The sequence below is a fragment of the Eretmochelys imbricata genome, chromosome 4 (assembly GCF_965152235.1).
Source record: "Eretmochelys imbricata isolate rEreImb1 chromosome 4, rEreImb1.hap1, whole genome shotgun sequence".
Classification (NCBI taxonomy): domain Eukaryota; kingdom Metazoa; phylum Chordata; order Testudines; family Cheloniidae; genus Eretmochelys; species Eretmochelys imbricata.
The window spans coordinates 143,789,506-143,816,210 of NC_135575.1; the positions used below are offsets into that span (position 1 = coordinate 143,789,506).

Sequence of the window (26,705 nt, forward strand, 5' to 3'; positions counted from 1 at the left end):
GGCTTTGTGGGACTTCACCTCTCTGGGGCCGAAGCTGCAGGGGGTTTAACATTTAGGTTGCGGAAGCAAAAAAAAAACAAAAAAACAAAAAAGGAGGGGGGGGATCAGACTTTTGGTGGCTCGATCCCCGTCCCAGGCGGTAGGAGAGGGCGTGGAGGAGGCTTGGATTGGGGTTAGTGCGGGGAGCAAAGATGGGGGGACTCCTGGGATGAGGCGAGGGGGCTCCCCTATTCCAGGGCGCCCCCAAGCGCTGTAAACTGCAACCCCCCCGCCCCGCTGCCGTTTGCTCCAGCGAGCCGCTTTCCCAGCACCGCACGCTCCCCCCCTTGCAGCCTGACCCCTCCCCGGCTGGGGGCTGGGGGTCCCCCCCCGGCTGGCGGGGCTGGCTCTGCCGGGCGGCCCGTGCGATTGGCTGCCCGCTCCCCGCCCGCCCGTGTTATTTTTCGAATATAAGGACAGGCCCGGGGCTGGGGCGCGCTGTAGCCCGGAGAGAGCCGGAGAGAGCGAAGCGGGGAGCCCGGCTCAGCGCCCCGAGTCCTGCCCGGCGCTCGCTGCCCTCCGAGGGGCGCTTCCCCGCCGCCTCGCTGGATGCTCGCCCCGCAGCGCCCGGCCCCGCATGCCCCGAGCCGCAGCGCAGAGCCGCCCCCGGGGTCCCCGTAACAGCCCGAGCCCGGCCCCGCCGCGACCGCCCCGCGCCGCTCCGCATGGACGGCCAGGGCGTCCCGGGCGGCTGCAGCCCTGCCCGGGGCAGGAGCGCGGCGGTGAGACCGTCCCGGCTCCCCGGGCTCTCCGGCGGCTTCCCCCGGGGGGCCAGCGGCCTCTTGTCGCCGGGGGTCCTGTCTCCAGTCACCAACCTGACCCTCAATCTGAACAACCTGGCCGGGCTGGGAAGGTGAGTGCCGCGGCGGCGTGCAAGGGTGGCTGGCTGCCGTGCGGGGTGGGTGCATTGTGTGTGTGTGGATATATTGCATGCCCTGCGTGCGTGGATGGTGTGGATGCATTGTATGAAGTGGAGGGGAAGGAGAGGATTGCATGCACTTTGTGAGTATGATGTGGGTGCATTGTATGCAGTGTGGGGGTGGGTTGCATGTATATTCCGTGTATTGTATGTGTATCACATGCAGACTATGTTGGTGTGAGGAGGAAGGTGACCCGGCTGCTGAATCTGTGGCGGGGGGGGGGGGGCTATAATGTATTGGGGGGGGGTGAGGGGCTGGGGTTGCCTCCCGTACTTCATATAACCCATGCAGAGGGTGCATGATCAAAACCCCAAACTGCAAAATATTCCCCTCACCCCAAGAGCAGCCCCTGGCCCTGATCCCCAGCTGGGCAGGCCCCAGGGCTTAGCTGGTGCATGTGTTCCCCTTCCCCGCTCCCAAAGAGAGGGTTCCAGAACCGGGCAGAGCTGGGCTGTCAGCCCTACCTGCCCTGGGGGAAGGGCAAATCGCCATGCGGCTCATCCGGGAAGAGCGTGGCTGGAAGTTAACGAGGCAAGCCTGATCCTGACCCCGCTCCAGAACCAGCGAAGCTGCCCCCGGTGTGTCTGAGGGCAGAGCCGGGGATGGCAGTGCCCGCTCTGGCAGTGAACGTACAGCCCTAGACCAGGGTGCACGCACAATTGAGCCCCATTAGTGGTGTCCCGATTCATAAGGAGGGACCATCGTGATCACCTAGCCTGACCCGCTGCGTTCCCCAGGTCGGAGATAATTCCCAGAGCAAATCAGGTAGAAAACCAGCCAGTCTTATTTTCTCTTGCTCAGTGTCCCAATTCTCCAGCTGCGGAGACCTGTTTTAAGAGCCGGGCCTAAACAACCAACCATGGCAGCCCTGCTGTGAGGCACCCTAGGCCCTGCTTTTCCTGAACTCAGTGGCAATGTGCAATCTCCCTTGCACCCGTGTTGAGGCAATACCTTCTGAGAGCTGGGCCTCGGGGAACAGATTTTTTCCAAGCTGGCTTTGAGGCCAGGGCGGGGGAAGTTACATGCGGTGTAGTGCATGTTATTTCCATGCCTTTGTTCAAGGCCCAAATGCAGGGGGAACAGAGCTGCTTATGTCCCTTGCTGTAGAATAACTGCTGGAGTGGGATCTGGGTGGGAGCAGCCCGCTACCAAAGCTCAGAATGACTCTGCGCAGGAAGCCGCTGGCTCTCTGCGAGCCGTGCCTGTCCTAGCTTCATTTTGCCTGCTTGCTTCCGAGCTTTCTTCTACCATCAGCTGCAGTCTCGACCACATAGTGCGGTGCTAAGGGGCCCAATCCTGCTCTCCCCGGAGGCACGGGTGCAAAGTTCCCCTTGGTTTCGCTGGCAGACCACGCAAGCTGTGTCCCCAAACCGATGAGTGAACTGAGTTCTCTGCGCTGGTTTCCATGCGTGCAGTTGGTAGGGACGTACAGCCACATACCTGGGAGCAACCTTTGGCCCTTCTCCATTGAGCAGGAGGGCGGGTGTCCAGGATCCTGCTCCACACAGCAGAATAATTTTTTTCACCTCCGGGGGGGTTGGGGAGGAGAGTTTGGGAAAGGAAGGGGTGAAATCCTGGCCCTGTTGAAACCTCTGGCAGTATTGCTTATGGGTTTCTGGATAACTGCGCCGTGGACCAGATCCTGATTCCAGTGATACTACAGGCAATCCCCCCTTGGCTTTGTTGGGTCAGGATTTGACCCTAACTCTCGTGGCATCCCCCCCCATAGATCTGAGCCTGTGATGGTTGAATGTGGGTGGTGAGATGATTCTGTTCTGTATGGCTGGGAGTTTGGGGGATTTGTTGTTTCTCATAGGGGCAGGTTGATCAGCGGTATGTGCCCCGGGATGCTGTCTTCCCTTGGAGGCTGGCAGGGCTGTACTTTTCAGGGAAGAGAAAGGGGGGTTTTTTCTTGCAGCCTGAGCCGCTGTGTCTAAGCACATGGCCTAGTACAGAGAGCCTCCTCCAGAGCGGCAGGGTGAGCGGAGACACTGGGCCAGCTGCCTCCTGCAGGTTTCGCAGGAGGAAGCCTGCGTTTGTGCCAGCCCCTCGGACAGAGAAGCCAGTGGTGGTGAGGGACTGGGAGACTTTTTCACAAGCCCCTGAGGTTCCTACTCCTCCTCATTTCAGCCCTCTGCACTCAAAGAACTCCTGTTCTTCCAGAACTACGCAGTGGGTCTAATGCACTCCTGGTGCTAGCCCGGCCCCGGCAGTGGCCTTAGACTGAACAACCATATTCACTCAGCTGTTTCTGAAAATCCACCTTCCTTAATGGCTATTGTGAGGCTTCGTTAACATGTGTAAAGGGCTTTGTACATAGATGTACAGTGCCCTGCTCAAGCAGTTCTAACAGGGCAGGTCCCAGTAAGGCATTTCCAAGTGGAAGGTGCTGTGGAAATGTTGGACCAGACCCTTCAGGGGGTATAAACTAGTGTCCAGCTCCATGGACGTCTTTGATATCCAGTTTACGCAGCTGAGGATCTGCCCTGTTTTAATCCTCTGGAGATGGACGCTCTGCCGCAGAGTCCATCTCTGACTTTGAGCAAATCACTTCCTCTCTGCCCCCTGGCTTCGCATATCTAAGTGGAGATAAGGGGCCTGCTGCAGGATTATAAAACACTTGGAGGTCCCTGGAGGAAGGGCGCTAAACACCATTATCTCTGGCTCATAGCTAACGATCCTTTCAAGCTCCCCCCGTCCTCCACCGCCTCTCTCTGGGGATCTCCAGGCTCTGCAGGTGTGAGTGACTGAGCCTGGGATGGCTGGCGACAGCTTTATGCCCATTTTACCAATGAGGTGGGGCTGGTGTCCAAGATTTTCAGTTGCCTTGGGGTGGGCAGGCGGGGCCTCTTTTTGTTTTTTTTGTTGTGTTGCCCACCTGAGGACTCAGCACCTCCTGAAAACCAACCACTGGGTGTCTCAAGTTGGGCACCCAAAATCAGTGGACACCTATGAAACCGTAGGCCTGAGAGACTCACCCAAGATCCAGGGACTCTGTGGCCGGGGTAGCATAAGAGAAACCCAGGAGTCCTGAACCTCGGTGCCTTGCCAAACTGCTGTGTCCCCCCCCCGCCTCAGCCTAGGTGGGTCATCGTGCCTCTTGCTTTGGCTTCTTAGTAATTGTGTTCTCTGCCCCCCCTCCAGTCCATATGACACCCCAAAGAGGAAGAAGCTGGGGATCGGCTTCAAGAGCGAATGGTCTTCGGTGTCGCAGGACTCCGTCTCGTCTGAGTCGTCGCAGGACTCCGGGTGGTCCGAGTCTTTGGATTCAGGTCAGCACTGCTGTGGTGTGGGGCCTCTCCCTTGGCTTTTGTCCCTGGACACTGGGGCAGGGCCAGGTGCAGTTGACTTTTGGAGAGTGTAAGGGGGAGGTCTCCCATGTCTTTGTACCACTTCCCCACCATGCAGTTTGCTGTCCTGGGCCTCTCAGGCCAAGCATGCCGAGGCCTGGAATAGCGTGGAGGGGGTACCGTGCTGCAGACCGGGTGTGAGGAGCGAGCGGCGTGGGCCCAGGGGGAGGCCCGGGGGAGGCCCAGGACTGGCCCTGCAGGGGGCTGTGGGTCAGGGACACTGGGAAGCGTGCTTACACACTGCCTGCCTCTGGTCCGTGCTGTCCGCAGCTCACTTCCACGTGAACTAAATTCCCTCCCCTTTAAACAGATCCCGGCTGTGTCTGGGCTCTGCCTTTGCTGTCCCCGTCGTGGGGGGAACGTCTGCTAAAGAGACACTCTTCCATTTGGCCCTCTCTCCTCCCTATGGGGAGAGCCTTCACTTCCCTTCGGGAGCTTCCCGCAATGCTTCCTAAGGCCCAGAGCGTAGCTAGGGTCCCAGGTCCCCAGCCAGCGAGGGATGCTCTGAGTGCAGGGGAAAGGATGCCTAGGAATCCAGCCCTTGCCTGATTGAATTACGATGTATGGACTAGGGACGGACAGTTAATTCCCCCCCCCGCCCCCCGCTGGGTTTTGTTTACACTATTATCACTAAAAATGATCTGGGTTGAGTGACCTGCCCCCTGTTTGAAATCTCCTCTAAAGTCCCGCCTACATTTAAGCCATCTGTCTGGAATGGGAGCACTGTGTGTGTGTGGGGGAGAAGTGAGGCTGACTTGCCTTTAAGTTATTGGCCATCTCCAGATAAGGGAAACCTTTTATGTGGTGGAGGGGTGTGTGTGATTAAATCAATCCCTCTGGGAAAAGGCAGCAGCTTCTGGCACCTCCTGCACTGTGGGCTCTGGGGGGGAGCTGCAGTCCAGCACCGTTGGCCCAGGGCGGAGTTTGGGGCGGGCAGGGCTTGGAATCTGGGAAGCCTTCGTTCTGTGCCCTGGGGAGAGCGAGAAGCAACTGTATGGAACAAGTTTCTTATTCCCTATGTGGAGGGCAGTGACTGCTGCAGAGCACAGGGCATCAGGACTCCTGGGTTCAACTCCTGTTTCCGGGAGGCAGTGGGTCTTGTGGCTGCCCATGGGGACTGGGAGATAAGACTCCTGAATTCTGTTCTCAGCTTGCCACTGACTTGCTGTGGGCAAGTCGCTTCCCCTGTCTATAAAATGGAGATGAACCGGGGGAGGCTTAATTTAACCTTGGAAAGAACGGCAAGGGCTTGTGAGCTTGGTTCCCCTAATCACAATGAACTTTAAATCCATCTCTGCTTGGCTTGTGGGCAGCTTGGTGGAGAAGTCGGCAGACCTGGCAGTATCTGCCTTTCATCCTGCCGCCATTCACCTCTCCCCAAGAGATGAAATGTATGTGAAGGAAGCTGAGGTTTTGCACCCTTGCTGCTGCTAGGCCCCCACCTCCGTTTTCCTAGGGACTTATCCATGGGTGTTTCATTTGCACAGGAGTTGGGCTGGATTCCCCTGGACAGCTGGACCCAGAACCCTTTGAAGACGTGTAAGTTAATGTCTCCTTTTCCTTGTCACTTGGCCTGTTGGATTCCACTTAACCCTGGAAAACAGGGAGCTACAGTATAGCTGGAGTTTTAAGGGTTAATGTGGGAGTTTGGGTACATCTACCTTGTGTGGTGATCCTAGGAAGCCTTGCTAAGCAGGGACAGGCCAGGTTAATTCTTGGATGGGAGACACCCAAGCAAACTTAGATGCTGCCCAAGATGGTGTCAGTGACTCGGGACTGGTGCTTTTCTCTGGAAGGAGCACTGAATCAGCGCATCGCTTGGGGGTGCTGTGCTGCTGGAGATGCCTGTTGTCAAATCAGAGGTGAATTTGCTCATGGCCTTTCAAGTCAGGGCACTTTTTGCAAACCCTGTTTTGAAGTAATTCCGTTCTGCCTCCCAGTATCTCCCCCCCTCCTGCATCAATTCCTGTCCCAAACAATTGTGTGAAGTGTTGCTGTACACTGTTAAACAGCTTCTGTGCTCCAGCCCAGAGGTGGCTGAATTTCAGTAGTGGGGGAATTGACTCCTGTAATCCAGTATAAAATGAAATTGTAATTGGATCTACTTTTCCAAGGATTGTCCACAAGTGAGCTTAATCCATTTTTTGGAGAGCGGGGGAAGAAGCCAGGGAGGAGGAAGGGGTGGATTGTTTATCTGAGTCCAGTGCAGTAGCAGTGACTAGCTCCTGAAATTTCATGCCCTGTGAGGTGTAACTAAGCCGACCTAAGCCCTGGTGTAGACACTGCTAGGTCAGCAGAATAAGTCTATGGCCTCTTGGAGAGGTGGATTAACACCAGCGATGGAAGAACCCTCCTGGTGCTGAAGAAAGTGTCTATGCGACCACGGTTGTCGTGTTCCTAGCGTAGACATACCCACAGACAGAACTGGTGTTGGCTTCACTTCTGAGGCTGCATCCCCAGGCCTTGCTGCCAACTCACCCTGGCCACCAGCGATCAACACAAGGAATCTGTGCACAGACGAGGCCGTTAAGGGACAGCTGGCATCTCTCCAGAGCCATCTGGCACCTGCGGTTCAAAACGCTGCATCGGCACAGCTGGGCTGCTGCAGCATTTTAGTGAAGACACTCTACGCCGACGGGAGAGCGTAGTTAATCCCCCTCCCCGAGAGGAAGTAGCTGTTCTGGTGAGAGAAACTCTCGATCCACATAGCGCTGTCTACACGGCGGGGTTAGGTTGGTGTAACTACATTGCTCAGGGGGGTGGATTTTCACATCCCTGAGTGATGTAGATAGACTGCTATTGGTCTGCAGTGTAGAGCAGGCCCCAGGGGCTCCCGGGCACTGTTGAATCTGGAGCTCAGGCTTTCAATAGATGTATATGGGCAGAGGGTTCTTTCTAGTCCCTTTGAGATTTGAGCCTGGAAATCGGTGTTAGTTATTCCATTCTGGACATAGGCTTTTGTTTTCAAGTTGAGCTTAAAGATCTCTGTGCCGGATGGCCATCTGTTACTTCACTGGAGTTGCATCAGCTGAATACTGGGATGAAGGTATTGAGCAATTAGGCCCTCTGGGCTGTGGCTATTGGGGTCTGAAATCTTTCTTGGAGTTCAGAAACCAGCTAGCTGTAGATAGACCACGGGCCAGGTTCACCCCTTGTGCAACTCCCCCAACAGACTGAATCGGCCTCTGCTTCAAACAGAACTCGGCAGAATCGATTGCAAACAGGAAATCGAAGGCAGCGCTCACGAAGGTGCTTTATGTCACCGTTGCTGGGCCAGATTCTGGTTACATGGGTGTAAATGTGGAGTAACTGCTCTCCCAGGTGCAAATCCATTGACCTCCAGAGTCCTGGACAGCATCTCCAAAATTCCTTCCCGGCTGGGTTCAGGTGTGAAGGCAGTAGAAGCGGGAGGGGATCTTAAACCCATCACCCCAGCCAGATCAAGGAGCTGTGGTGGTCTCTGTGGTCTGCTCTTTCTTGCACTGCAGTTTGCTGCTGTGTGGGGCTGCCTGAGTTCCTGTTAACAATTGTCTTGGGCGTGGGGTGCCACCGAAGATTCTTGGTAGTTTTGCATTTGCTCTCAAAAGTCCTTCCCCTTGAATGGCTCAGGATTCCTGTTGTGGGTGGGGGCCGTTCTGAACGGGGCCACTGGAGATCTGGCAGCAAGCGCTAGATGCTGCGTGCAGGGAGAATCCTAGACTTTAAGGTCAGAAGGGACCATTATGATCGTCTAGTCTGACCTCCTGCACAACGCAGGCCACAGAGCCTCAGCCACCCACTCCTGTAAACTCTCAGGTGTTAGAGCGGGGGTGGGGAGGGTGTTTAATCCTGCTTGAAACAAGTGCCAAATGCTTCAGTCTGAAACTGGTTTGCACTGGGGTCAACAGCTGCACACGCTGCAGGCCACGGGCGAGTCAGGCCGAGCCGGGCGATTGGGGACCCTCCTGGGCTCTTGGAAGCTCTATTGTTGATTTTGATTGACATCTGACATTTTAAAAAAAGGCGGTTGCATCTGGGCGAGCGGCTGCTCTCCTCCCGCGATCCCTCACTCGCCCTCCTCGCACCTGCTCTGACGGTTTGGGAGGCGTTTCCCTCCCCCAGCTCCCCCCGGCAGATGTGCTGGAGAATGTGTAACTTTGGGGTGGAGGTGAACAGATGGTTCCTGGCTCCTCTGCCCACATGCCTGCACTCCCTAAGTGGGCTAACACGAGCTCCCTTCCAGCGGGAGCCCCCTGGGTCACCAGGTGATGGGGGGGGGCGGGAAGGTTGCTAGGCAGGCTGGAGGATTGAATTCCACAAGGGAGAGAGTCCAAAGGTTGCAGCCCCCCCACTCCTCCTGTCCGGAGTGAATTGGAGCTGGGCACATTCTTCCATCTGCCTAGCATTGGGGGGGCCCCCCTCACCCACGTGCTGAGGGGCAGCCCCCTCCCATTGTGCTGCCACACTTCACCCCCCCCCCCCCGACCAGCTGCTGAGCCCTGGCAACCTCCCCTCCCACCGCGGGGCCCATTTACATACAGGTGGAAAGCAGCCGCTTCGGGCCAGTTGCTATAGAAATGCCCCCGCTATCTGGAGCCTGGCTCTGCAGCCCGGCTCACAAAAGGCGCTTTTATTGGCTTCCTTTCTGGGAGAGCTTTGTCCCCGGCTGGCTTTAGGGAGCCCCCCGCCCGCGCCCCGCCCAGCCAAGCTTTGATTTAACTTCATGGGAATCAGAACTAGGTCAGCAGCAGCAACTGCGGCTTCTTGGATTGTTGTTTTCCAAGACCACCCTGTTGTTCAGAGGGCGTTTAATTAATCCGCGCTCCTTCACTCAAGTGGCACGACACGGCTCGTGCACGCAGGGAGCCAGCGTTCCTTTAAGACCCTGCCGGCACAAGGGTTTAAACCTGGCTGACCTCAGCCGTATTCAAACACGGCTTAGCCCCACATGCGACCAGGGCCCTAGTCTGTATGTTGGGGCTTTGAGATCTTGCAGGCTGACAGGCACAATGCAGGACGTGGCCTCAAATTTTGCGGGCTTCTGTTTTTAGGATGCACAACTTGGGACAGCCTGGGTCTGATTTCCTCCCCCATCCCCCCACATAAATATGCAAACAGTCTTTGGGGTGCCTGATTTCCCCCCGAACTCCGTCTGAAGTCACTGGGTGCACAGCATCCCGCAGGCCCAGATTCAGAGACACTTGCAATCAGTAGCCACTCTCAACAACCTTGGCTGTTATGACCTTGAGCAGCGTGGGACTGGAACCCAGGCGTCCGGCCTGTGCCATACTCTAAACACATCACCATCCTTCTGTTATGCAGCTTCCTTGGCTTGCTTGTGGGGCAGGAGGCGTTTGAGGGGATGAAGGGAAGCAGGGTGGTGGAGGTCTGACCCATGGACCTGATCGCTTCTCAGTTACTTTGTTGCTTTTTGGAGCTGTCCGGAGTGACCGGAGACCCACTGTCTCCTCTCCTTTCACCAGCTGGGAAGCCGTGTTGGGCCAGATGGCTTAGTCTCTGGGTGCGTGGAGTATAGCGCTGCTCCCTAGGCTCCTGCTTGTGGAGTGAGCTGCTGAGTGTGCGGAAGGGTGGCCAAATTGGGCCCGGGAGTTAAAACGCCTCCTTAACCTCTCCCTGGGCAGTCAGTGCCACTGTAAGTTGGCTGAGATGCAGGCCCTTTGCTCATGTGAATGTGAACTAACACGCGGCTCTCCTCCCTCTCCTCCTGCAGCTTTGAGAAAGCAATTCTGGAATCAGGAAGAGTTGTCAAAGGGTAAGTGCACTGACCTTTCTTTCCCTCTTTGTAAAGGCTGAATTTTATCCTTCGCAGTCTCCTCCCTGTGCTGCACCCCTACATGCATGCTGAACCCAGGGAAGGGAAGAGCCAAGCTCCTCTGTGCAGATGAGGCCGTTTGGATTTTATTTCCCACTTGTGGTAGGATTGATCGGGTCCTGAACAAACCTTTGGCAGCGTCCAGCTGCCGACGTAGAGCCCACATCCATTGCTGTCCTTTGCAGTGGCTGTTTGCCCTCTCAAGAGCTTTTCTCCCATCTTGCCATGTTCAGAGCATCAGTCGCTACAGGGAGAGGCCTTAATGCCGTGTCCAGACCGCTGAGCGGGTCGGGGAGCAGAGCTGTACTCACAAAGGCGGTGCCCGTCAGCACGGAGCCCGGTTCTCATTCACGCTAAGGCCACTTTCTGCTGCTCCCTTCACGGAAATACTGAGTGTGACTGCAACCCCATTCTGTTCTGAGAGGCCTTTACGCTGCCGGAAGGGTGTAAAGCAGCCTTAATTCGTGCTTAGGAGAATCAAACCTACCTGTGTAGATTACCCCTAGCGCTGCCCCTCCTGTATAACAACCTGCACAGAGATTTGCTTCCGCTGCCCTCACTTGTGGGAGGGTCACTTGTGAGAGCTAGTTAGCTGTGGGGTTGCCTGCACCGGTCATTTCTTGCAGGGTCTCTTGGTGGCTTTTGGGGCCTGAGTGGGAAGGAGAGGGTGGGTTCAGGATGGCACAGCCTCTGGCAGGGGTCGCTGACCAACACTTTTTCCTGCTTTGTCTTTTTAGCAACCGATTCCCCGTCCGGAGGATCCACTCCCTGCCGGTGAGTGCCCGTCTGCCCTCTGCGGATCTGATCACACGGCCGGAAGTGCCGGCTTCGGGGAAACCCTAGGGTGACAGCTACTGACCTGCTGCGGCCAGGGTGGCTGGGGCTGGCTGGATGCTGTGTTGGCCAAGGAGATCTGGCCAGGGAGGAGCCCACGGCTGCTGGCCCATGACAGAGGGGAGGGATTCAGCGTTTTGGGGGTGCAGCTCATCCATTAGGGGGTGAGTGCATTGCTACTTCCCCGACCCCCCCGTTTTCCTGTGTCTGGGCTAGAAGTGTCTGTAATGGGCTCTGAAGGGAGCAGCATCCAGCACACATAATGGGTCAGTCCCCTGTCACGTGCTTGAGTGGGGGTAGAAAGAGCCCCCAGGTGCTGCATTGAAGTGGGGAAATAGGTGACCCACGGATGGCAAACCTGTGTCAGAACCGTGGACCCTGGAGAGACCACAAGAATGGCCAGACTGAGGCAGACCAATGGTCCATCAAGCCCAGTATTCTGGCTTTTGACAGTGGCCAGTGCCAGGTGCCCTAGAGGGAATGAACAGAACAGGGCAATTATCAAGTGATCCACCCCCTGTCAGCCAGTCTCCGCTTGTAGGGAAGGGCCCTGAATGGTGGCGGGAGCCTGAGTGGCAGCAGGTTTGATGATCTCTCCCCCCTCTCGTCCAGGAGAGGCTCCTGGGCACCAGTCCTGCCCTGAAACACATTTCCAACGGCAAGGAGTTCAGCAGCCCGGAGACACATGAATGGCCCTCGCGCCGGAACGAGAACAAGGAGAATGTGAGTCGGGAGGCAGAGAAGGGGTGGACTGGGGATGTGATGGGGGAGCAGATTTCAAGAGCTGTCCCAGCCCCACCACTGAAGAAAGGAGCAGGGTGGACTTGTCCCTTACAGCCCATTTCTTGGGGCCGTGCCCCATCTAGTTCCTGCTGGATTATGAAGGGGTCTCGCCTTCTGGAGATGTTCCTAGATACTGAGCCTGAATTCTCTGCTCAGTTTCATCCTAAGCCTCTTAGCTCCAGTCCCTTCAGCCCTCCAGCGGCTGCCCCTTTCTGATCAGCCTGACCCTCCCATCTCGCGAGCCCAGAAAAGGGCTGGTCTCAGGCAGGTGGGACTTAGCCCTGGGCTTGTGTTGGCTCTGTCCTTGGCAAACCATCGTGCCTTGGCCCGGGGAGAGCCGGTGTGAGTGGCACAAGCCCTTCAGTGTTGGTGACTGAGTCATGCCCACTTAAGCCAGGGCTGCGTCCTGCTCAGATGGCGTGTTGCTGGCAAGCAGTCCAAGCGTGGGTGGCCCAGAAGGGCTGGGCAAAATGCCTGTGAAGTGCATCCCCGGTCGGGTAACGTTCAGGCCTTTGGCCTTCGCAGGCGGGGTTTGTATTTAAGATACCGCTGAGGCCCACGAATCACAGCCGGCTTCACCCCTTCGATGGGAGCAGCGAGAAGGACCCTTTTGCACAGAGACCAAACTCCGCCCCGGACCTCCTGGTGAGCGCGGGTCTGGGGCGGGATAGGGTGTGGGGGGGTGTGCATGGCCATAGTGGGGAGATCTGGAGCATAGCATGGTACCAGCTGCATGTAACACCTGCTGTTAATATGGTGATGCCAGGACCCGGGAGCCTGTGCCCATGAAGCTGATGTAGGGTCCCTCTTCATGTTAATCCCTATCATCTGCATAGCACCTGGGCTGCCGTATGGACCGGGGTGGAGATGTGTAAATACAGAAGCTACCCGTGGCTGAAATGCACCTGCTTCTGGGGCAGGGTACAGTCGGTGTCTAATAGTGACTGACTGTCCGGGACAGGAGGTGAAGGAGGGACCAGGCCAGGGTCTGTCCCTTGCTCTGGTTACTGTGCACTGGTCTGGAAGCACCCGGCAGGCAGCAAGCTAGCTCAGTGCTTTGGGATCCCTAATTGCTACAGGTGGCCGTGACTTTGGGTCCACGTCTCGTGCCATGGCTTTGCACTTCCTGGTGGCTTGTCCCCCAGTTGCACGCCTCCTTTGTCAGAGGAGGCCTCCCTCAGAGCCCCGCATCACGGCAGGTCCCGCAGCCAGACGGCTCCTGCTCGGTCTGCGGCCCCCAGGCACACTCTAACCCCTCCCCCTTCGCTGTGTCCTCCCCAGTGTGGCACCCCCGAGAAGGAGAACATGGGGGTGGAAGCCGAGAGCCCGGTGAGCCTGCGCCGCTCCTCCCTGACCTCCTTCGTGACCGACGAGGAGGATGATGGGTTTATGATGATCCTGGACGAGGAGGAGCTGAAGGTACAGCATGTGCGGGGTCATCCCTCGCGGCCCCCTAACATCCTGCACCCCAGCTGCTCCTGCAGGCTGCTGGATCGTAGCTTGGGGAGCGCTGGCTTTGGGAGCTAAGCCTCGAGCCTGTGCTCCCATCCTGCTCCGAAATGGAGCACAACCCCATCCCCCTGGCTCATGCGTTGCCACCCAGCCCCTCGCTCCTTCCTGGCCTCCCTCGAGCAGGGGATGTGCTGCCCTCTTCCCCGGGCTGTCTGACGATCCACCACACTCAGTCTGGATGACCTGCCAGTCCCTCCCCTGTACCTGGGTGGTCTCTGACTCCAGAATCACAAATGAATGTTCATGGGGCAAATATAGCTAGCAATCTGCAGAGCGCAGGTCTTAGGGAAACTCTCCGGCCCATGCTGAGAGCCAGAGAGAACCACGGGGTCTGTCTGGCTCCTGCAGCCCCTCAGTAGCTTGTGATTTGCCAACTCCTGTCTCGGTCTCCCTGCCAAGAGGGGAGGATGGGATGGGGCTGGTGGGAATCCATTGCCTCATTCTTGGTGTGCATTGCCCTGATCCCGCTGCCTCTTCCTCAGAGCGATGCAGACGTGCCGCCGGGGATGGAGAACCTGCTGACTGCCCCACTGGTGAAAAAGGAAGGCGCTGATCTGGTATGTGGAAGCCTGGTGCAGGGTTGGGGCCTCTCCTTCCAGGGAGCTTGCAATGGGGAAAGGTGCCGGGCGAGCCAGCCCAGAGACCGTGCTCCCCTTGTTCTGAAGGGGTGCCCGTGTGCTCTCTGCCAACGACTGGCCTTCGTGCTGGGGTCAGTCTGAGGCAGGCCTGCTGGGAGACCTTTCTAGAAAGGCAATTGATGTGCAAGGAGCAAAGGGCCAAGCGGTGGGGGGCGGGGTTCTGCACCTCATTCTCCTCCCTGAGCCCCACTGACGCCAAATCGGAGTCGCTCCCCCTCCCGGGTGTGGCTGGGAGCAGAATTGGGCCCATGGCCTCTTAGTGTCTCCTAAACCAAGCGTGAAGCCAAAATCGGCGTGTCTGGGTCAAACTGCCCCCCCGGGATGTGAAATGGGGCAGACAAGACCTGTCCCTCCCAGGCCGCAGCAAACGGCTGCCCTGCCCTCCATGCCCATGGGGGAGCGAGAGGCCAGAATGAGGCTCTAACCACGTCTCACTTTTGTCTCTGCAGAGGTTGGTGAGACGCAGCAAATGTCGCCAGCTCTTCCGGTCCCCCTCCATGCCCAGCAGCGTGATCCGGCCCATCCTGAAGCGTCTGGACAGGCCGCAGGACAAAGACACTCCGGTCAAAACCAAGAGGCGGAAGAGCGTGGCTGGCACGCCGATCGAGGAGAAGGCGGAGGAGCCGGTAGGTGATACAGAGACGGACTTGGGGCCAGGGACATCTCCCTCTCCATTCCCTGGCTCCAGAACCTCCCAGCCCAGGGAGGGCTGGCTACTAGACATACTGGGGTATGCTTCGAGATCTCCCTTCTCCTCTGCCCCGCCAAAGCCTTCAGCAGGAAATCACTGGCTAGGGCTGTACTGTAGGCATCTGGAATGGCCCAGCCGGCCATCGGAAATCAGTGGATGGTAGGGGAAGCCTCTTGGCTAGCTCCGCCATGTCATACGTCCTTCTCTCCCAGCGCTGGAACATGGGCCCCAGCACTTTGGCAGTCGAGGGGCGCTGTCCCTTTAAAGGGGAGGTGTTTTCCCCATGCCCTGCTCCTCCCAAATCCGTTTTTCTTCATTCTTCCCTCCTCCTGCTGTCCTGGGAGGAGCAAGCGATTCTCTGCTGTAACCCAGCTGGAAGCTCCCACCTCTGCATAGCTCGCAGGTGCACCAGCCTGTCGCCCACAGACCGCAACGCGAGCTGAGCCCCCACAAGGGGCAAGGAGCCACTAGGAAAATGGGGCGGGTGAGACCTAAGAGTTATGGCCGAGAGGAGTCTCTGTCAAGCGCTGTTGCAGCCCTTGTGAGCCTGATACTTGGCTGCCGTGTGTCCTCCCTGGCACTCCCGCGAAGCGGCTGTGAGATGCTCCTGCATCAGAACCCTGCTGTCCCTGTCTCTTGCTCCTGGTGCAGAGTCTAAGGAACTACACCACATTCAAGGCACTGGAGGAGAGGGATCCAGACCCACAGACTTGGATAGGGCTGATAACATGAGTTAAAGGCTGCAGGCTTCTTGCCTCTTTAGATTCTGGCACCCCCATGTGGTAAAACCAAGATGGACAAAAGTGAATTAACCATATAGCTGCAAAATCTGGCCAGGATTGGTGATCCATGTGTCTGTGCTGGGAGCATAAATGTCAGTGATCATAGTCTTTAGGGCCAGATTGAACAATTACCAGGGTTGTGGTCGATTTTTCCATCACTGACAATTTTTGAATCAAGATGGGATGTTTGCCTAAAAGCTCGGCTCTAGGGATTATGGTGGGGCAGGTCTCTGGCCTGGGCTAGGCAGGAGGTCTGACGAGATGATCATGATGGTCGCTTCTGCTTTGCAGTCTGCGGAAGCATTCTCGTCCTCTTGTCTGGCCTCCTGGCTAGCGCAAGCCGGAGACCTCCACCCCGGGTTCCTCCGCCCAGAGCTGCTAGCTGCATTCTCATAGAGAAGGCTCTCTGGTGTGGATTTGACATGCAGCCTTGGTTTCCTCCTAGAAAGCACGGCTGTTGCGCTCCAGGTCCTTCTGCCATGATGAGATTGAGAACATCTTGGATAATGACCACCGAGAACTCATCGGGGACTTCTCAAAGGTATTGGGGCTGGGGTGGGGGAGAAGGAAAACCCCTTCATACTAAATCGACCAAAATGAACCTCCCCCACTCCCAAAAGCTATTGAAACCTTCCCCGGGCTGTGTTGGAAACCCAGTAGCCGCCTGCCCTTGTGTGGGCCGTGAAACGGACTAGACGCCGACGTGAAACAGACCAGTCGAATGTCCTTGTCCAAACGGAAGGGAATGCCTGTTTGTTTGTGAATCATGCCTGGCATGTTACAGACAACACAAGGGTGGTGGATTCTTCTGTCTTGCCCCCTTCCTTCCACCTATGCCAACTTTATAAAAGCGACAAGATCAAAATGGTAGCTGCTCATGCCAGCTCCTCCCCAGCTGTACAATTACAACAGGAGAGAGGGCAGAACTGGTCCCACTTTGGGATTTCCAACCCCACAGATGAACGATTGGTTTGAAAGAACTGTCTGCCTTGGGGTGGTAAAGGAATGATTTCTTTTGGTCTTACTGAGTCTTATTAAAACTCTTCTAAAAATGTAACCTTTGCCCCCCAAGTGAATTCATAGTGCCCCTTTATAAAGTTCTGATCTGAGGTATTGGTAATGCAGGGAAATGCTCTAAAAACCATCACCCCAGCTCCGGATACATTCCACAAGGAAAGAGCTTAACTGCAGGCGCTAACTGCTCCTTTGTTGTAGGCCTATCTTCTACAGACTGTGGAGGGGAAACATCAGGACTTGAAATACATCTCCCCAGAAATGGTAAGGAGGCAACTGATCGTGACTAGGGCTGCAGGTTTATCACAGTGCAGTAAAAAGTTAGACACTGTGATTTCTTGTTTCGTCTGACTTCTGTCTGACTTCCTGCAGGAAGGCTTGGAGTGGGTCCCCTGCCCTGTGTGGAGGGGAGCCCCTGGGGTGGTGGGGCAGATGGTTCCACTGTGTCCTGCAGGGATGGGCTCCTCTCTTCACTCTGGGCATTACAACCTGGCGCACGGGGCTGCAGCATCACTCACTCAATCTCGCATGCGTCACTGTCTTGGCCTTAATGGAGGAGTAGCAGGGCCAAGCTTGAGTGGTGCTGTGATCCCGTGCTGTAGCTTGGAATGGCCAGAGCAGGGAGCCAGGTCCGGGGTGAGTGGGGGAGGTTTACTTTCCAGCCTCTCCCTGCCCCAGCCTCTCGTCCTCCAACAGGCTGGGATTAGGGTAAAGGTGCCGGGGCAGAGGGTGCTGCTGTGGCTGGCTGGTGCCCCCTCATTTGCAATATACCTGTGACTTGTACTAAATCTGGTGCGTGACTTCGCCGTGACCCCCTGCAGCCCTCACTGTGACCATCAGCTGCTTAGGCCTGATTCTGCAGCCCAGAGTCTGAACTCCAGCTGTTTAGCCTGCGCGGGGGCAGCAGGGCCAGGCCCCAGGGAAGCGGGGGCTTGTTTAGACTAGTGGAACAGCACAGTCCTGTGTCAAGCGACCGTGTGCTTTTCTTCTCTCCGCTGCAGATGGTGGCCGTGCTGAACGGCCAGTTCAACAGCCTCCTTGAGAACTGTGTGATCGTGGACTGCCGGTATCCCTATGAATATGAAGGAGGTCACATCAAGGTCAGAACCGCTGCCTTGTTTGTCTCTGTTTAACCTTGACAGGCAGCATGGCCCAGTGGTGTGAGCACAGGAGCCAGTGCCGGGGAGTTCTGCTCTCCTCCGTGACCCCGGGGTCAGTCCTTCAAGCAAAAACAGTAAAATGTTTGGGTGCCTAGAGTCTGGCACCCAAACAAGTGGGATGATTCTCTTCAAGATGCTGAGCTCATAGGAACAGCCATACTGGGTCAGACCAAAGGTCCATCAAGCCCAGTATCCTGTCCTCTGACAGTGGCCAATGGCAGGTGCCCCAAAGGGAATGAACAGACAGGTTATCAAGTGATCCATGCCCTGTCACCCAATCCCAGCTTCTGGCAAGCAGAGGCTAGGGACATCATTCCTGCCCATTCTGGCTAATAGCCATTGATGGACCTATCTTCCATGAATCTATCTAACTCCCTTTTGAACCCCATTATAGTATTGGCTTTCACAACACCCTCTGGCAAGGAGTTCCAGAGGTCGACAGTGCATTGCATGAAAAAATACTTTCTTGTGTGTGTTTTAAACCTGCTATCTGTTTCATTTGGTGGCCCCTTGTTTTTATATTATGAGAAGGAGTAAATAACATTTCCTTATTTACTTTCTATATACCGCTCATGAGTTTATAGACCTCTATCATATCCCCCTTAGTTGCCTCTTTTCCAAGCTGAAAAGTCCCAGTCTTATTAATCTCTCTCCTCATACGGAAGCTGTTCCATATCCCTAATCATTTTTGTTGTCCTTTTCTGAACCTTTTCCTATTCCAATATATCTTTTTTTGAGATGGGGCGACCATATCAGCACGCAGTATTCAAGGTGTGGGCATACCATGGATTTATACAGAGGCAATTGTGATCTTTTCTGTCTTATTATCTATCCCTTTCTTGATGATTCCCAACGTTCTGTTTGCTTTTTGGACGGCTGCTGCACACTGAGTGGATGATTTCAGAGAACTATCCACAATGACTCCAAGATCTTTCTTGAGTGGTAACAGCTAATTTAGACTCCATCATTATATATGTAGAGTTAGGATTGTTTTCCAATGTGCATTACTTTGCATTTATCAATATTCAATTTCATCTGCCATTTTGTTGCCCAGTCACCCAGTTTTGTGAGATCCTTTTGTAGCTCTTCACAGTCTGCCTGGGACTTGAAGTTGTGAAGGCTAGGGCTATAACCAGGTTTAAAAGAGAACTGGATAAATTCATGGAGGTTAAGTCCGTTAATGGCTATTAGCCAGGATGGGTAAGGAATAGTGTCCCGAGCCTCTGTTTGTCAGAGGGTGGAGAGGGATGGCAGGAGAGAGATCACTAGCTCATTACCTGTTAAGTTCACTCCCTCTGGGGCACCTGGCATTGGCCACTGTCGGTAGACAGGATACTGGGCTGGATGGACCCTTGGTCTGACCCAGTATAGCCATTCTTATGTTCTTATGTAACTATCTTGAGTAGTTTTGTATCATTTGCAAATTTTGCCACCTCACTGTTTACCCTCTTTTCCAGATCATTTATGAATATGTTAAATAGGACTGGGCTCAGTACAGATCCCTGGGGGACACCACTATTTACTGCCCTCCATTCTGAAAACTGACCATTTATTCCTACCCTTTGTTTCCTATCTTTTAACCAGTTACCAATCTGTGAGAGGACCTTGCCTCTTATCCCATGACTGCTTATTTTGCTTAAGAGCCTTTGGTGAGGGATCTTGTCAAAGGCTTTCTGAAAATCTCTAAATATACTATATCCACTGGATCTCCTTTGTCCGCATGCTTGTTGACCCCCTCAAAGAATTCTAGTAGATTGGTGGGGCATGATTTCCCTTTACAAAAACCATGCTGACTATCTCCTAACAAATTATGTTCATCTTTGTGTCTGACAATTTTGTTCTTTACTATAGTTTCAACCAGTTTGCCCAGTACTGAAGTGAGGCTTACTGGCTTGTAGTTGCCAGGGTCACCTCTGGAGCCCTTTTTTAAAAATTGGTGTCACATTAGCTATCCTCCAGTCATTTGGTACAGACACTGATTTCAATGATGGGTTACAGACTACAGTTAGTAGTCCTGCAATTTCACATTTGAGTTCCTTCAGAACTCTTGGGTGAACCATCAGGTCCTGGAGACTTATTACTGTTTAGTTTATCAATTTGTTCCAAAACCTCCTCTACTGACACCTCAATTTGGAACAGTTCCTCAGATCTGTCACCCAAAAAATGGCTCAGGTTTGGGAATCTCCCTCACATCCTCAACAATGAAGACCGATGCAAAGAATTCATTTGCTCCTGCAAATTCCCTTCACTTGAATGGGGGTACAGGTGCTTAGTGGGTTTGTGGGCACTGGACAGAGATCCCAGGAGCATACAACAATGGTGGATGCGAACACTGCTGTTGGCAATGGGTCGGGGAGGGGAAATGCTGGTTGTGTAGCATAGTTCACCCATTGCACATGCTGAGTGATGAGCAGTGGCGCAGAGAATCAGGCCCTTAAACCCTCTCGTTTCTTAAGACCTCAGTGGTCCTGTAGGGTGTTACACCTCCTGCTGCTTCTCTGGGTCAGTGAGAAAGGGGAGGGTCTTTCCTGCTGCCTCTGACTTGGAAATGCCGTTTCCTCCAGGGGGCTGTGAACCTGCCTCTGGAGCAGGACGTAGAGGACTTCCTGCTGAAGAACCCCATCGTCCCGTTCGACGTGCAGAAGAGGGTGATAGTGATATTCCACTGTGAATTTTCTTCGGAGAGGGGTCCCAGAATGTAAGTGGGCCACAAGCTGTGTGGGAGCTACACGTCCTCCCAACACCCTTGTCTACCGGCCACAGAGGAGGGGTCTCTGTTTAGACACTAGTGTACTTAAAAGAGCTTGAAACGATGTAGCTGCAGGAGGTGGTTAAGGACCCAGTTTGACTGTACCAGTCAGGAATTGTTTGAACGATCCCTGGCATAGTGATGCCATCCCACCAAATTATAGATCCCAAGATGTTGGGACGGGTACAAAGCGGTTAATCCGTCCCTGAGCCATTGGGTCCCAAAGAAACTTGTGTGTTGACAGATCAACCTACAAGACTAAATGATAGACAGTTGCCTCCTGGATCTAAGCTTCTGGAGGACTTTGTTGTCCATTGACTCGCTCTGTCTGGCTTATGGTCCTGTAAGCACTCCAGCACTGCGGTCTTTCTGTCTGAGTGCAACAGCCTGTCTTGTTGGGAGAGAACCGAAAGAATCCACGCTCTTGACCACTCATGGCCTGGGTGAATCCCAACTCTAGGGTTCTCCCTGCAGCTTCCACATCAGGCTAAATCCTCCCTTCCGGACACTGGGCCTGACCCTTCTCTAACCAGCAGAAACCCGGAGCGATGCCACCGAGGTCTGTAGCTGATTGAGGGATCGTGCAGTGCTGCTGTCTCATTCAGGCTATGAAATGCAGCCACCTCTAGGGTGGAATGTATTTGGGCCAAAGGTGCTATGGAAAATGGTGGGCCAGATCCTTAGCCCAACGTACATTGGCCCAGCTCTGACTTCAGAGCAACTAGGTAAGGATCTGGCCCAATCATTCCATGGCACAATGGCATTCAGCGCAGTCCCTTGTGTGCGCAAAATTAAACAGGGTCAGATGATCTTTAACCTCATGCTTCTGTGTCTTGAAGGTGCCGGTTTGTCAGGGAAAAAGATCGGGCACGCAATGAGTACCCCAACCTACACTATCCGGAACTGTACATCTTGAAAGGAGGATACAAAGAATTCTTCCCGCAGTACCAAGTAAGTCATGGCGGAGTCTTCCTGTCAGTGAAGTGTGTGTCTGTCTGTCCATCCCAGAAGCCCTGCCTTTGACTGGGGGCACCCACTGGTGCAATGGGAAGCATAGCCGAGTGTGTTACTAAGGCTTGTGTTACCCGCTCCGAGGTTGGCAGATGCCAGGTGGCAATGGCATGCACCAAAATACCTTCCCTGCCCCAGCGCATTCACCCTCTGGAATGGGGACAGCGGGTATCCTGGAAGCAAGAGGTTCCAGGGTCTGTGTAAAACCTCCAGATTTTGAGCCTTTGCAGAACCTGCAGCTGAGTGCCGCGTAACGGCAGAATAAGGGGACCCAGAGAGCGGGACGGGTCTTAAAGTGAGACTTAGAGAAGGGAAGTGGCTCATTGTACACAGACTGGGGGAGCTTGAGACACAAGAGAGCTGCATTTTCCCCTCCCTGGGGACTGGGGCATGATGGGGTGTGAGGTCATGGTTGAAGGAGAGGCCTTGTGAGCGGGGCTGGTGGTGACTGAGTCCATGGCAAGTTTAAAAACCAAATAGGGGGATTTCCAGGTGGCTGCAGGAAGCCAGCAAAGGGGCCAGTGTCTCTGGGTAGGGTTTGTTGATTAGCCTGTGAAGGGGACCAAGGACAGGGCCAAGAGCAGTCTGGCTGCAGTGCCTTGGGCCCTCCTGGCATTGTCACCGGTTTTAGACACTGCTGTACGTCTGGCCGCTCTTAGCAGGTAAACCAACAGCTGTTCCAAAGGGCTCTTGACTGTAGCAGAGTTGTGGGTGGGAAGGGGCTCAGGCCCTGCTTGGGGTCACCCTGGGGGCGGTTGGCCATTCTGTTAACACGAGCCCTGTGCGTCTGTCCCCAGGCGCACTGTGAACCTCGGGACTACCGTCCCATGCACCACGAGGACTTCAAGGAGGACCTGCGGAAGTTCCGCCAGAAGAGCCGCACGTGGGCAGGAGAAAAGAGCAAGCGGGAGCTGTACAGCCGCCTCAAGAACTTCTGAAGGGGGACAGGGTGGGGGGCCACAGGGCGACTGCCACATGCATTGAAGAGAGACTTGACACACCTTGCCGCAAGGCTCGGGCTGGTTCCCAAGGTGAGAACCGTTCTGCTGAGCCAGTTTCTTTGGACACGGTTGGAGATCCATCTACTCCTTGGCCAGGAAGCCATGGGACAGAGTAACACACGCACATACCTCCCGTAACCGCACATACCTCCCATAACGACAGAACTGTGTGGCGCTCAAGGGCTTCCGAATCCCCTGGGCTAGTTGCCCTCTCCATGCTGTGAAACTCCTACCGGGGGTAGGATTTGTAGCTCTGACATTGACCCAGATCCTCCATGAACGTGTGGTTGCACTGGACATAGAAGCTAGGCTGGATATTTCAGGTACCATGTGAGGATCGGTTGACGCTGTCCAAGTCTGCGTGTTTCAAGTGCCGACTGTTCTCTGACCTGGTTGGTGGGATCATCTTTCAGTATCTGCAGCGGCACCTGCCCTGCCTTGAGGAGGTGAAAACCAGTGTGCTGTCGAGCATCCACCAATGGCCGCAAGAGGTGTGAGTGTTGCATCAGCCCCCTGCAAGCTGTTCTGAGTGTGGATGTGTGTGTCCACAAGCTTCAGGCTCTGGAAAGGTTAAACAAACCAAATGCAATCGGAAGCTGACTCGGGGGAAGGTCGTGCTTGACCGAGATCTTCATTTTGGCCCAGCTCAGTGTCTTAGGGCCTCCTGGAGCCGCATGGCCCTTGGGTGCAGTGTGGATTGCTGTCTTAGCCAGGGACGTTGTTTGTCCTTTTAATCTTACATGCATTGTTTAAATCATGGCCAAGAGTGGGAATGCTCCAGGGGCGGGGTGGGGGTGTTAAAAAAGGGCCTCAGGGTCTGGGGGAAAGCTCCAGGATTTGCCAAATTCAGTGCTGAAAAAAGCTCTGCTAGACAGGCACCCCAGTGCCTTTTTTAATCTGCTCTTGAGGTCAGAGACCGTTCCCCTAACGCCTTCCAGGTCACACCTGGAGTGCCTGTTTGTGGCACAAGGTGGAAATACCAACTTCTGCCTGAGGCAATGCTGCTGGGCAGGACTTGTGACATGACTGAAAGCAAATCCCGTGAGGCGCCTAGATCAGAGGGTAGCGAAGCATCCAACCTCTGGACTGCGGCGGTCCTGCTAGGCTGCAAAATTGCTTGCTTCAGGGGACCTTGGTTAGCCTAAACTGGCCACTTTGTCTCCCTCCTAGGGGAGGTGGGGAAGGCTCTGCAGCCTGAGGATTGGCTTTGCTTTCTCCCTCTACATCACAATGCTCAGTTCAGGGAGGCAGCAGAGTCTGGTGGTTAGAGCTGAGCCTGGGGAAGTCAGGGCTTGGTTTCTTGAGTTAGGCTCTGGGCCGGAGTCTCCTCTTAATTACAGGTGTGTAAACCCAGTTTAGCTCCGTTGACTTCAGTGGGGTCAATCCAGATTTGCATCAGGGTAAAACCGATTAGGGCTTTAACCGCTCGCTGCCTCAGTTTCCCCATCTACGTGTTTTAGGATTTGACACTGCTGCCCATCACTGTAGTATGTGACCGCCTTCCACAAATACTGACCTGTCTTTGCACAAGTGGGCGAGGGGTAAAAACGCCATCCGGGGAGCTTGTTGTTGTGCAAATGTATCTTTTGTAGGCTAGCTTGTGTTCTTCTCTGTGACCGGTGGAATTCTGGGGCCTGATTCACCATTGCGATGCTCAATGAGTGTAATTGCACTGAAACAGTAGGAACCTGACTTCAGGGCTATCCCAGGGGTGTATCTAATGGGTAATAACTAGTGTGAATTGACCCGATGAAACCAAACAGGCTGTGAAACCGAGAATCCTGCAGCCTATCCGAATAGCCATGTACTAAAACCACCTGGGAGAAACTCTTCCATCACGTGTTCTGTGATCATCCTGGGCAGCTAGGGCTGTGTTGGCCCCTCTGGCGCTTCCTAAGTGAAGGCGACCGCAAGGATTGAATCTAACTTAATAGCAAGAAACTAGAAGCACTGGGATGCCCACACCGGGGCTCAGTTAGCAGCGATGTGGGAAAAGCACTTAAACCTAATTTGCAGCTAAAGAGCAAGACTGGCTGTAGCTTTGTGCCTGTGTAAGGGCCTGATGCTCTGCTTGCTCTGGCGTAAATCAGGAGTAACTGCATTGGAGTCAGAGTGAGGACGGTGTCCTGTGAAAGGGGAGGCGAGATCAGGCGGTGCCTCTGGCACCAATCCGAGTTCTGAATCATTGGGAACATTAACTCTTCGATTGCATCTGACGCAAGGTGTGTGTTGGGTTTTTTAATTATTTAACAGATTTTGTATTTTAATAATACTATTTCCGGATACGTTCAGCGATTTTTATGTGGTGTGGGGGGAGGGTTTCCAGGGTTATCTTTCATGTATATTTATGACCCAAAATTTTCCAATGTGTTCCAATGTCTATTTTTACAAATGATCAAATCAGTCACTCGTGGATGCAACCAGAATAAAACCCCCTATGTAGCTGGAGGCTTAAACGATGTACCGCTTGTAGCCCACACAGTGGGCTGGATTCTGAGCTTGCATCTTCCAGCGTAAGTATGGAGCAATGCCATTGACTTAAGTGGTGGTAACTCGAGCTTTAAACCAGTCTGGCCCGCACAATGGAAATGCTACCCGATCCGAACTTACACTGGTGTAAATGACACCATGAGGTGCAAGGCAGCAGAGAATCAGGCTAAACTACCCTCCAGTGTAAATTTCCTGCCTTTAACATAGGGGTGCTCTGCCTCTACCGCGGCCTGTGTTGTACATGAAACTCATTGGACTGAAGCTGATTGCCAGGGTTGGGTATTGTGAGCTGCGTGATTGCTTTGTTTTCTTTGTCTGTACATTTGTGTTAAAAGATTTACACCCCCGTCATGACTTATTTCCCAAGGCATCTCCTTGTTTCCTCTGCAGTGATGTGTAACCAAGAGAAAAATAAACTTCTGGGTCAAAAGTACGCCTTGTGCAATCAGTGTTTTTGAGCTTTAACTGTATCCACTACCAAGGGAAGAGGCTTGTCAGGTCAGGTTCCTTGAGTTTGTTCTTCAATCCACTTGACTTTCCTGGTTTTATACCAGGAGAATCCAGCTCCACATGTGCGAACTCTTGTGAAAACTGCACTGATGTAGCCACACCCAGAGCAAACTTACACTACGGCCCTCCTGCACAGGTACAAAATAGCTTGCCCCCGTAAGTCCCTGCTGTTCTGAACTGCTAGCATTTCACATCCACTTTGCACACACCCAGTGCGACAATGGCATGAGCCTTCAGGTTGCCATTCATTTCTGTGGTGCTGCAGGGCACCTTATGGCCTAGGGAGGTGTAGCAGCCTCTCCGGCCGGGTCAAGCCTGTGAATTCCTTGCAATCCTGCAGGGAGGCAGTCAGAGACCATAAAAGCTTCCAACATACTTTCCAAGCTCCACACACCACTTTTCCCCACAACAATTTCTGGGATGAGCAGAGCCCCCAAGGAAGGGAATTCTGGGCGAGGACAGTGGGGCCCTGGGCTCTTTAAGAGGAATTTGCAAAGGATCCTGCTAGGTGCACGAGCACGGATCGCAAGCTGTGGTTGTGTAACTGGCACAAGCCTAACTCTGCTCCCTTTGCCCATGCAATGGCCCAGTCGGCAGGTGCAACCCCATCCGAGCTCAGCAGGCCCAAGACTCAGTAGGCAGGTCTCCACCAGATAATGGTGGAATGACATTTGTACAGCTGGGTGCAGATTCATTGTAGACACAGGGCTAATATTAGTGCCTGGGCTTTGTGCTGGGCTTCTGCGTGGGGTGATGGGGGGGATGCAGGAAATCTAAAACCTGCTGCTGTAAGGGCCTCGTCTTCCAAACATCTGGGCTATTTAAGGCCTGATTCGCACCCACTCTGCCTTAGTGACTCTCCCAGTCTCCATACAAACTGCGACAGGCTTGGATTCCTGGGCTGTAATGTTTAAAGGATATAAGTGTGGGGGAGGGGGGAAATTCCTGCCTAGCTTTAATGTGGAGGCAGCTACGTTAAATCCCAACGCTTGAGTGATTTTTTAAAAAAAGTTTTAAATCACAGCAGCAAGCCAACTACTTATAAATACCCTGGCCCTGCTGCATCTCTGGTGGTGTCTTACATGCTTAGCCAAATGAGCCAGGATTTCACGTGGTTCCATGAACCAGCCCCACCCATCACGTGTACAGTTTTGGCTTCCTCAAAGGGGCGAGAAAAATGAAACTCTCTTTCCACTCCCCAGGGCCTGTTTTGGAAGCAACTTGCTAATCTCTGGAAAAGTTCTGCCCACATGCCCGGGAGGGGCTGGCAAGCACTTCGCAGGCTGCTCACGTGGCAGCTGAGTTTAAAATAACTCTGGCAGAGTCGCTTGTAGGTCAGTGCTTTTGGTGTGTGGCGTTTCCTGCCGGGGCTCAGCAAGGCTTGAGACTCAGCAATGGGGCTGAGAAAA

At 54.3% G+C, this 26,705-nt stretch overlaps 1 protein-coding gene across 1 annotated transcript; it reads left to right on the forward strand.

Moving 5' to 3' along the window:
- Positions 1 to 499: 499 nt before the first annotated feature.
- On the forward strand, positions 500 to 25,219 carry CDC25B (cell division cycle 25B). The gene is made up of 16 exons (XM_077816079.1): positions 500 to 892; positions 4,104 to 4,231; positions 5,797 to 5,848; positions 10,020 to 10,061; positions 10,859 to 10,895; positions 11,568 to 11,678; positions 12,264 to 12,383; positions 13,020 to 13,157; positions 13,733 to 13,807; positions 14,338 to 14,514; positions 15,807 to 15,902; positions 16,577 to 16,639; positions 17,377 to 17,475; positions 20,100 to 20,233; positions 21,124 to 21,235; positions 22,093 to 25,219. Exons 1-16 carry the CDS (start codon positions 705 to 707, stop codon positions 22,231 to 22,233), a joined length of 1,713 nt encoding a protein of 570 aa, XP_077672205.1. The 5' UTR covers positions 500 to 704; the 3' UTR covers positions 22,234 to 25,219.
- The last annotated feature ends 1,486 nt before the right edge of the window (positions 25,220 to 26,705 follow it).

Bases quoted from the DNA above. Each gene is read 5' to 3' on its own strand.
- CDC25B (XM_077816079.1), top strand. From the start codon at position 705: ATGGACGGCCAGGGCGTCCCGGGCGGCTGCAGCCCTGCCCGGGGCAGG. The intron at 11,679-12,263 runs GTGAGTCGGGAG...TGGCCTTCGCAG, and splicing joins GGAACGAGAACAAGGAGAAT to GCGGGGTTTGTATTTAAGAT. The intron at 20,234-21,123 runs GTAAGTGGGCCA...TGTGTCTTGAAG, and splicing joins TCGGAGAGGGGTCCCAGAAT to GTGCCGGTTTGTCAGGGAAA.